This window comes from Halichoerus grypus, chromosome 8, assembly GCF_964656455.1.
Source record: "Halichoerus grypus chromosome 8, mHalGry1.hap1.1, whole genome shotgun sequence".
NCBI lineage: Eukaryota > Metazoa > Chordata > Mammalia > Carnivora > Phocidae > Halichoerus > Halichoerus grypus.
The window spans coordinates 38,999,282-39,011,552 of NC_135719.1; the positions used below are offsets into that span (position 1 = coordinate 38,999,282).

A 12,271-nucleotide genomic window follows, 5' to 3' on the forward strand; every position below is an offset into this window, starting at 1 on the left:
GATAAAGACACTACAAAAAAAGAGAACTGCAAGACAGTATCTCGATGAACACACATGCAAAAATCCTCAACAAAATATCAGCAAATCCAACAATACATTAAAAAATCATTCACCATGATCAAGTGCAATTTATTCCTGGGATGTAAGGGTGATTCAATATTCACAAATCAACTTGATACATCCATCAACAAGAGAAAGGATGAAAATCATATGATCATTTCAACAGATGAAAAAAAGCATTTGATAAAGTACAACATCCACTTACGGTAAAAACTCTCAAAATAGTAGGTTTATAGGGAATATATCTCAACATAATAAAGGTATCTATGAATAACCCACAGCTAACATCATAATGGTGAAAAGCTGAGAGCTCTCCCCCTTAGATCAGGAACAAGACAAGGATGTCCACTCTCACCACTTTTTTTTTTTTTTTTTAATATTTATTTATTTGACAGAGAGAGACACAGCGAGAGAGGGAACACAAGCAGAGGGAGTGGGAGAGGGAGAAGCAGGCCTCCCACGGAACAGGGATCCCGATGTGGGGCTCGATCCCAGGACCCTGGGATCATGACCCGAGCCGAAGGCAGATGCCCAAGGACTGAGCCACCCAGGTGCCCCCCACCACTTTCATTCTACATAGTCCTGGAAGTCCTAGCCACAGCAATCAGACAAGAAAAAGAAATTGGTAAGGAAAAAGTAAAACATCCCCTACTTGTAGATAACACTATATATAGAAAACCCTAAAGGCTTCACAAAAAAACTACTACAACTGATAAATGAATTCTGTAAGATCACAGGATACAAAATCAATACACAGAAATCCACTGCATTTCTATGCACTAATAATGAAGTAGCAGAAAGAGAAATTAAGAAAACAATCCCATTTATAACAGAACCACAAATAATAAAATACCTGGGAACAGACTTAGCCAAAAAGGTCAAAGAACTTGTGAAAACTATAAAACATTGATAAAGAAACTGAAGATGACACAAACGGAAAGATACTCATGCTTATCGATTGGGAGAAGAAATATTGTTAAAATGCCCATTAATGCAATCCCTATCAAATTACCAACAGCATTTTTCACAGAATAGAACAAATAATCCTAAAATTTGTGTGGAACCACATAAGACCACAAATAGCCAAAGCAACCTTGAAAAAGAACAACTGGAGGTATCACAAACCCAGATTTCAAGATATAATATTAAGCTGTAGAAATCAAAACAGTATGGTACTGACACAAAAACAGACACACAGATCAATGGAACACGAGAGAGCCCAGAAATAAACCCATGATTATACAATCAATCTCTGACAAAGGAGGCAATAATATACACTGGAAAAAGTCTCTTCAACAAACAGTGCTAGGAAAACTGGACAGCTACATGCTAAAGAATGAAACTGGATCACTTTCTTACACCATACACAAAAATAAACTCAAAATGGATTAAAGACCTAAATGTGAGACCTGAAATCATAAAAATCCTAAAGGAAAAAAAAGGCAGTATTTTCTCAAACATCAGCTGTAATAACATTTTTCTAGTTAATGTCTCCTGAGGCAAGGGAATCAAAAGCAAAAATAAACTACTGGGACTACAACAAATTTAAAAGCTTCTCAAAGCACCCTGAGACTAATAATACACTATATGTTAACTATAATAAATTTAAATTAAAAATTTTTTTAAAAATAAAAATAAATAAAAGCTTCTCAACCTACATTTATTATTTTTTCTTTAACAATCTACACATTTAATGCAACCCCTATCATAACAGCACTAGCATTTTTCACAGAGCTAGAAAAAGCAATCCTAAAATTTGTATGGAATCACACAAGACCCCAAATAGCCAAAGCAATCTTGAAAAAGAAATGCAAAACCGGAGGCATCACAATTCCAGACTTCAAGCTACACTACAAAGCTGCAGTATGATACTGGCACAAAAAGAGACACATAGATTCATGGAACAGAATGGAAAATCCAGAAATGAACCCACAAATATATGGTCAATTAATCTTGGACAAAGCAGGAAAGAATATCCAGTGGAAAAAAGAGACGCCTCTCCAACACATGGGGTTGGGAAAACTGGAGAGCAACATGCAAAAGAATGAAACTGGACCACTCTCTTACACCATACACAAACACAAATTCAAAATGGATTAAAGACCTAAATGTGAGACCATAAAAATCTTAGTGGAGATTACAGGCAGTAACTTCTCTGACATGGGCCACAGGAACTTCATACTAGATATGTCTCCTGAGGCAAGGGAAACAAAAGCAAAAATAAACTATTGGGACTTCATCAAAATAAAAAGTTTCTGCACAGTGAAGGAAATAATCAACAAAACTAAAAGGTAACCTATGGAATGGGAGAAGATATTTGCAAACAACATATCTGATAAAGGGTTAGTATCCAAAATATATAAAGAAATCATAAAACACAACACCCAAAAATGAATAAGTCAATTTAAAAATGGGCAGAAGACATGAATAGACATTTTTCCAAAAAAGACATCCAGATGGCCAACAGACACATGAAAAGATGTTCAACGTCACGCATCATCAGGGAAAATACAAATCAAAACTACAATGAGATATTACCTCACACCAGTCAGAATGGTTAAAATCAACAAGAAACAACAGGTGTTGGCAAGGATGCAAAGAAGGGGAAACCCTCTTACACTGTTAGTGAGAATGCAAACTGGTGCAGCCACTGTGGAAGACAGTATGGAGGTTCCTCAAATGTTAAAAACAGAACTACCCTACAATCCTGCAATTGTGCTACTAGGTATTTACCCAACGAATATAAAAATACTAATTCAAAGGGATACATGCACCCTGATGTTTACAGCAGCATTATCTACAGTAGCCATATATGGAAACAGCCCAGGCATCCGCAGACTGATGAATGGAAAAGGAGATGTAGCGTATATATGGACAATGGAATATTACTCAGCCATAAATAAGAATGAAATCTTGCCATTTGCAATGACATGGATAGAACTAGAGAGTATTATGCTAGGTGAAATAAGTCAGAGAAAGATAAATACCATCTGATTTCACTCATATGTGTAATTAAAAAAAAAAAAAGCAAAGGGGGGGAAAAAAAGAGAGAAGCAAACCAAGAAACAGAGTATTATCTATAGAGAACAGACTGAAGGTTACCAGAGGGGAGGTTGGTGGAGGGGTCTGGGTTAAATAGGCGATGGGGATTAAGTAGTGCATGTGTTGTGATGGGCACCGGGTATTGTATGGAAGTGTTGAATCACTACATCATATACCTGAAACTAATATTACACTCTATGTTAACTGGAATTTAATTAAAAATAAATAAATAAAAGCTTCCACAAAGCAAATGAAATAATCAATAAAACTAAAAGACAACCCACTGAATGGGGAAGATATTTGCAAATAACATACCCAATAAAGGGTTAATACCCAATATATATAAAGAACTTATACAACTCAACACCCCCAAAATAAGCTAACTAAAAAGTGGGCAGAAGACATGACATACAGATGGCCAACAAACATATGGAAAGATGGTCAACAGCACTAATCTTCAGGGATTTGCAAATCAAAACCACAATTAGATATCACCTCACACCTGTCAGATGGCTAAAATCAAAAACACAAGAAGCAACAAGTGTTGGAGAGGATGTGGAGAAAAAGGAACCCTTGTGCACTGTTCATGGGAATGCAAACTAGTACAGCCACTGTAGATAACAGTATGGAGGTTCCTTAAAAAATAAAAAATAGAACTACCATGTAATCCAATAATTACAGTACTGGGTATTTACCCAAAGAATATGAAAACACTGATTCAAAAAGATATATGCACTCCTATGTTTATTGCAGCATTATTTACAATATCCAAATTATGGAAGCAACCCAAACGTCTACTGATAGATGAAAAGGTAAAGAATATGTGGTGTATATATACAATGGAATATTACTCGGCCATAAAAAGGAATGAAATCTCACCATGTGCAAGAGCATGGATGGATCCAGAGGGTATTATGCTAAGTGAAAGTAGTCAGAGAAAGACAAATACCATATGATTTCACTTATATGTGTAATTAAAAAAAAAAGCAAATGAACAAAGGAAAAAAGAGAGATACGAAAAAACAGACTCTTAAGTAGAGAGAACAATCCAGTGGTTGCCAGAGGGCAGCTGGGTAGGAGGATGGGTGAAACAGGTGATGAGCACTGAGCAATGTACTGAACTGTTGAATCACTACACTGTACACCTCAAATTAATATAACACCATATGTTAATTAAACTGGAATTAAAATTCAGAAGAAATTTAAAAATAAAAAATAAAGATTAGTTGAGGGGATGGGGCTAAAGATGCAAATCTAGGAGTCATTAGAGAGATGATAGTTGAAGCAATGATAATGATTGTGATACTGGAGGAAAAGAACAAGTGAAGTGGGTGAAATCAGTAAAACATAGGCAGCAAAAGAAAAAGGGAAGACAGGAAAGGATTAGTTAGAAAAGCGGAAGGAAAATCAAGATAGTGTAGCATACTCTAGAAAAAGGTACCTCACAATGTTCACAACGGAAAAAAAGTCAGAATTGCCTTTTAAACTTGGTGATAACATTCTGAAAGGCAAATACAGTATAGCACAGAGGAAAATGGTATTATAAAAAATTCAAGAAAATATGGATGACGAGGTGGTGGAAATCGGCTCAGCCTGCTCTTTCCAAGGAATCTGCAGATTTACAGAAGGACAGAACAGACAATCTGCACAATTGGGAGTACACAAGTAGGCAATCTAGAGGAAGAAAGCAAAGGAGGAGGCATAAGAAATGAGGCAAATTCCAACAGCAGGCAAGAAGACACAGAACAAGGGAAAAGGGCTACTGCCATAAATCAGGAAAAGGCTATCTTTTCCTCATGAAAAAATTAAAATCAACTGTAATTATGAGTAGATATTATAACTGAAAATGAATCAGTGACACCATTAAGAAATTGAAAATAAAAGCCAATTTTATACTATTAAATAATAGACCAAGATCTAAGATAAAATTAGGTTCTGAATAACTCAGGCTACAGTAATGGTCGCTATCAACTAAACAGACAGTGGTTTATTTTCAACCATCTATGTACACAAAAAGAAGGAAGGAATTTGAAATGACTATTAACTTACTCCACAAATTCACAAAATGTATATATGAGAAAAAAAATTATATCTTGATTAAATAACAGGACGGAAATGAATATATTTGGTACATGTCTCAAGGGAATTAAATTTCTAGTAGAACTTAAATATATTTTTTAAAGCCAGGAAAAAAATGACTGGATTATTAATACTCTTGGATTAGTAATAATACAACAAAAATGAATTGAGGAAAAATTGAGAAGTAGAACATAAATAGGATGTGGTGTTCTACAATTCTTTTTTTTTTTTTTTTTTTTTTTATTTTTTTTTTTAAAGATTTTATTTATTTATTTGAGAGAGAGAATGAGATAGAGAGAGAGAGCATGAGAGGGGGGAGGGTCAGAGGGAGAAGCAGGCTCCCCGCCGAGCAGGGAGCCCGATGTGGGACTCGATCCCAGGACTCCAGGATCATGACCTGAGCCGAAGGCAGTTGCTTAACCAACTGAGCCACCCAGGCGCCCGGTGTTCTACAATTCTAACATTTTACAAAGTATTTACAGTATACCAGAGATGGCACTGACTGCTTCAAAACATGCATATGCTAATTTAATCCCTTCATCAAAATTCTTGAGATGTAGGTAAGGTTATTCCTAATTTAAAAATTAACAAATAGGGTAAAAGATAAAATAACGCGTAAGGCCGTTCAGTTACTAATTGGTAGAGTCAGGACCTGGATCCAAGTTTATCCAACTCCAGAAACTTCAGTCTTCAACATGACAAAAAGTTACTTTTGAAGAAGAAACAATTCTTTGATGAATGTTGAACCAAAGTTCCTGATCCTAAGAATCACCTGGAGGACCTATAAAAAATAAAGTTCCCCAGGCCCCACTCCAGCTTACTGAAAGACCCTGCAAAGAAAAGCCTCAGAAATCAGATGACTGTTATGATCAGGCAACGTTGGAAAATAGTGGCATGTGACAAAACCAAAGGCAGGAAGAGATTCTGTTTCATAAATTATTATGTCTGGGTATGAAAGTATGTGACAATATTTCATGCAAACTTTTAGATATTTATGCAATTACCCTAAGAGCAATTCAATCATAACATTCTTTTTAAAGATTTTATTTATTTACTTCAGAGAGAGAGCGAAAATGCGAGAGAGAGCATGAGAGAGAGAGCGAGCATGTGGGGGGAGGGCAAAGAGAGAGGGGCAAGCAGACTCTCCACTAAGCAGGGAGGCCGATGGGGGGTTTGATCCCAGGACCCTGGGATCATGACCTGAGCCAAAGGCAGACGCTTAACTGACTGAGCCACCCAGGTGCCCCTGTCATAACATTTTTAAATGAATGAGAGAACAAGAAGAAAACTAGATTGTCTATTTTCTTTATAGACATAATACATTTCTTTTTTTTTTTAAGATTTTATTTATTTACTTGAGAGAGAGAAAACATGAGTGGGGGGAGGAGCAGAGGGAGTGGGAGAAGTAGGCTCCCTGCTGAGCAGAGCCCTGGGATCATGCCCTGAGCCAAAGGCAGACACTTAACTCACTGAGCCACCCAGGTGCCCTGACATAATACATTCCAAAATGGAATTTCACAGATTTTTTAAGAAAAGCAATAAATATTAAGAGAATGGATAGGGTAGCAATTGGTAGCATGGTTTTAAAGCAGTGTTTCATATTTCCAAGAATTTTAGTACAGACTCTTGATTCAGTTTACCTTGAATTATTAAGAATTTTAAAATTACAAATGACAGCTCATATCCTTAGGTAAAGACACCCAGCAGTTGACCATTCACCTTGATGGAAAGTATTTCAACTGTAGTTTGGGTTAATACGTTTACAGGAGCCACTATGGCTTAATAAAATTATAATGAAAGTAAACATATTAAGCAATTTGACAAATCAAAATTCATTTAACTGATATGAAAAAAAGGCCAAAAAATGAGAATACTAAACTAAAACCACAGTAGTAAAAGCAGAGGCTTTGGAACCACAAAGACCTGGATTTTAATTCTGGCTGTGTGACCATCAACAATCTGCCTTCAGATTGCTCCTCTAGAAGATAAAGATAATAATAATATATAGTTCAAAACTTCCACTTCCAGCCATGATGGAGTGACAGGGTCCAGATGTACCCTCCCATCTTAAACAACTAAAAAATTAGACAAATATATAAAACATGATATTCAATTAATGTAACATAGCAAATATCAAGAGAACAAAAAACAAAAACCACATTATTTTACAACAGATGCAGAAAAGCAATTTGACAAAATCCAACATCCCTTTGTGATAAAAACACACAACAAATACGAATAAAAAGGAACTTCCTCAATCTGATGAAAGGCATCTATGAAAACCCATACCTAACATCATACTTTATGATGAAAGACTAAATACCTCCCCTAAAGACTGGGAACAAGACAAAGATGTCATGTCCACGTTTACCACTTCTATTCAACACTGTATTTCAGGTTCTAACTAAAGCAAAAAGCAAGAAAAACAAATCAAAGACATCCAGGTTGGAAAAGAAATAAACCTATATCTATTTGCAGATAACATGATTTGTATATAGAAAATCCTAAAGAATCCACTAAAGAAGCTATTAGAACTAAAGAGCCAGTTCAAGCAAGGCTGCAAGAGACGAGATTAATATATAAAATTCAACTGTATTTCTGCGCCCTAGTAATAAACAGTCTGAAAATGAAATTAAGAAAGCAATTCCAATTTACAATCATGTCTACAAGAGTACATACTTAGGAATAAATTTAAATAAGGTGACTTTCACACTGAAAACATCAAAGCACTAAATAGATATATACATCAATGGCACAGGATATCATAAGGGTAATCAAGATAAAGTGGTATTGGCATAAAAATAGGCACAGAGACAAATGAAACAGAACAGACAGTCAGAAACAGACCCATACATATATATGGCAAATAGCTTTTCAACAAGGGTACTAAGGCAATTCAATATAAAAAGGATAATCTGTTCAACAATCAGTACTTGAACACTGGATATCCCTATGAAAAAATGAACCTCAACCCTACCTCGCACCATATACAAAATTTAACTCAAAAGGGAACACAGACCTCATTGTAAAATTTAAAACTCCTACAAAAAAATTAAGAGAAATCTTAGTGATCTTAAATTTAGGTAAAGATTTTTTAAATAGGAAACAAAAAAAAGCACAAAACAATGAAACATGGAACACTACATCAAAAACTAATGATGTACTGTATGGTGACTAACATAACATAATAAAATAAAATAAAATTTAAAAAAAGAAGTAAAAAAGTTAATATATTGGACTTCAGCAATTTTTAAAACTTCAAAACACACTTTAAAGAAAAGGAAAAGGCAGGATGCCTGGGTGGTTCAGTCAGTTAAGCGTCTGCCTTCGGCTCAGGTCATGATCCTAGGGTCCTGGAATGGAGTCCTGCATCAGGCTCCTTGCTCAGTGTGCTTCTCCCCCTGCCTCTGCCTTTGCCTGCGACTCCCCCTGCTCATACTCTCTCTCTCTCTCTGACAAATAAATAAATAAATCTTAAAAAAAAAAAAAAAGAAAGAAGAAAAAGAAAAGGCAATCCAAGGACTGCAAGAAAGTATCTGCAAAACATAGATCTTAATATCTAACATACATGAAGTCCTCTAAGAAATCTTTTCATTTGTGACAAAGTGTATGAAACTGGAGGGCAATATGCCAAATTAAATAAGAAAGACAAATGCTGCATGGTATCACTTATATTTGGAATCTAAAAAAAAAAAATTGAACTCATAAAAACAAAGAGTAGAAAAGTGGCTGTCAGGGGCTGAGGGTGGAAAAAGAAATAGGGAGAGGTTGGTAAAAGTGTATAAACTTTCAGCTGTAAGATGAATAAGTTCTGAGGATCTAATGTACAACATGGTGACTACAGTTGATAACACTGTATTGTATAGCTGAAATATGCTAAGAGAATAGAACTTAAACATTCTCTCTCTCACACTCACACACACATATGCACAGATAAATATGTGAGGTGCTGGATGTGGTATTTAACTTGACGAGGGGAATCCTTTCACAATGTATATGTATATCAAATCACCATGCTGTAGACTTTATATACCTTACTATTTGTCCATTACACCTCAGTAAAGCTAAAAAAAAAAAAGAAAAAGACCTTAATAATAAAACAATCTAACTTTAATGAACAAGATGTTTGAACACACATTTCACCAAAGAGATAAAGATATGAAATAAGCATGTGAAAAGATGTTCAAAAATGAAAATAACATTAAAAAAAAGAAAATTAAAACCAAATGAGATACCGTAGACACATACTAAAATGGAGTAGCTAAAATTACAATGTATAACCATATCTAATGTTGGTAAGAATGTGGTTAATTAGAACTCTCATCCACTGCTGGTAAGAATGTCTAATACCACAAGTACCACAAGCTTTTCGGAAGTTCTCATTATACCACTTTGTTTTTTCGAGAGACCTACATTAGTACTTGTTTTCGCTAACCAAAAGAAATCCAAAGAGGATGTCTGCTTTATGAAAGAAAGCAAAAAGCAAAAATCGTGTTCAGTGCTTGTTTATAGTGAGACATTACGGAGTCAGCACACCCCAGACAGCACGTGTGGTGCTGCCCAGCTCCTTCCCCGGGAACTACACTCAGCATCTCAGGGTCAGGCCACCATAGTTTTGAACTGTGTTTGTGAACATCTATGCTTTATCTCAATTTATTTTGTGCGTCCATTAGCAAGATGTGTCCTAATGTATCAGAAAAGCCTAAAAGAGGTTATTTTGGGGGTCTGGAAATGCTCAAAAAATTTCCCATATACATTAATGGTAATTGCATCTTTATGCCATTCCAAATTACAAAAGGTTTCAGATAGTGGGGGAAACCTATATAATAACCACTTCGGAAAACTGTTTCTTTAAAAGTTAAATATGAAGCTATTATGAGGCTCTGCTATTTCATTCTTAGGTATTTACCCAAGATAATGAAAGCACACATCTGCACAAAGACTTATACGTGACGGTTCATGGCAGCTAGATCTATAATAGCCAAAAAACAAGAAAGTAAACAAATACCTATCAACAAGTGACTGGATTAACAAATTATGGTATTTCTATACAATGGTATACTTCTCAGCAATGAAAAGGAACTGATATACACAACAGTATGGATGACATTCAAAATAACTATGTTGAGTGAAAGATGCCAGGGGAAAAGTATACTGTATGATTCCATTCATATAAAATTCTAGAAAATGCTAACATCCATAGTGACAAAAAGCAGATCAGCAATTGCACAGTAACTGAGTTGGAGGAAGGAATGAATACAAAGAAGCATGAGCAAACTTCTGAGGGCAATGGAACTGTTTATTATCTTCATTGTGCTGAGGTTTCAGGAATATTTACATGTCAAAACTCATCAAACTAATGCTTTACATATGTGCTATTTATTGTCTGTCAATTGCACCTCAAAAAAGCTGTAAAAAATTAATATACATCTCATAGGATTATTGTAAGTATATGATATTGTACCTAATAAGTTTTAAGTGAGTCTGTTATTCTGGCACGAAATAATCACTTCATATATCAGCTTCTTACTTTAACAACTGAAAAAAGTACTTGGGTAACTAACTCAATGTTCAAAGCACCTAAGATATACCTTAGCTTCTTCCTCTTGTGCTTTTTTAACAATTGCTTGTAATTGCACCTCTCGTTTAAATTCAGCATGAAGTAATTTCTCTTCCATCATCCTGCGTCGTTGATCTAATAATTCTTCCTTCCACTTCCGGACATCTTTCTCCTATACAGAGTGAGATATTCACATATAGTAATTTAACAGATACACAGGTTAGGAATTACAAAGTCTAGAACCTAGAAAGACCTAAAGGAGCATGACTTATGAACACAGACTAGGAATCCAGACTGCTTGAGTTCATAATCTACCTTGTCACTTGCTAGCAAAAATCAAAAGCTGGCTCAACATGAGTGGGAATAAAACTAACATTTCAGTTGAAGTTTAGCTACATAACTATGCATTTAACCACCTAAAAAAGTATGATGCGGACACAGCACTGGATTAGGAGCTAGAGGACAGATCTTTAAAGCCCTTTGGTCAGCCAATTATCGGTCATCTGATACTGGAAACAGTACTTCGCCTCTCCTAGATTCAGTTTTCACACCTGTAAAATGGGATTCAGTATCTGCTCAACTCTGTGAGCTACAAAGAATTCTGGTGATGAGACCACATATATAAAACAGTGCTGAAACAATAACCTATTATACAAATGGAAGGTGGATTTATCATTAAAATCAATCAGAGATACATTAATGGAAAAATTAAACTGAAGAACCACTAACATCTTGTACAATTTCAAAAATTTATTATTCTGTTTGCATGAATACTTGGAGATTATATTATATAAGAAAATAAACTATATAATTTTATTTATCTTAAAGACACAATAAGGGGTGCCCAGGTGGCTCAGGTGGTTAAGCGTCTGCCTTTGGCTCAGGTCATGATCCCAGGGCCCTGGGATTGAGCCCCACCCCTGCTCAGTGGGGAGTCTGCTTCTCTCTCTCCTTCTGTCCCTCCCCGCCCCCATGCTCGCCCGTCCCCCCAAATAAATAAATAAAATCTTTAAAAAAAAAAAAAAGACACAGTAAGAGGGGAAGTTGTAGTTGTGTTACAGCATTTCTCTAAAGCTGGAAATTAAATAATATATTAACTCTTACAGAACCCCACAACATGGAGTCTGTTTTTCATTTTGATTTATTCATTCCAAATGATTAAAATAAAAATAATGACAAATTCTTGAGATTCAGGTAAAGAGAAAAGTCACAGATTTCCTTCTTTTTCCAGTCAACTTTTCTACTGTACTAAACAGAATCTTATACTACACCTCATTTTTAAAAATATTCGGATTATTTGCTCCAATTATCTCTCCCAAATTTAAAATACACATTGTAAGTAATGCAAATAATATTTTTTTAAAGATTTTATTTTTGAGTACTCTCTATACCCAACATGGGGCTCGAACTCACAACCCTGAGATCAAGAGTCTCTCACATGCTCCACCAACTGAGCCAGCCAGGCGCCCCAATGCAAATATTTTTCACCTCTGCATATTAGTACTCCTTTCTAATACTAGAAGATAACAA

At 35.4% G+C, this 12,271-nt stretch overlaps 1 protein-coding gene across 6 annotated transcripts in view; it reads right to left on the reverse strand.

The window, feature by feature from the left end:
- SCAPER (S-phase cyclin A associated protein in the ER) overlaps positions 1–12,271 on the reverse strand; it is a 529,442-nt gene that overhangs the window by 369,821 nt on the left and 147,350 nt on the right. For all 6 annotated transcript variants that reach the window (XM_078079039.1, XM_078079040.1, XM_078079036.1 and 3 more), the window contains one exon: positions 10,773–10,913. In XM_078079039.1, the coding sequence (XP_077935165.1) occupies positions 10,773–10,913 (141 nt within the window). The remainder of the gene's footprint in view (positions 1–10,772; positions 10,914–12,271) is intronic.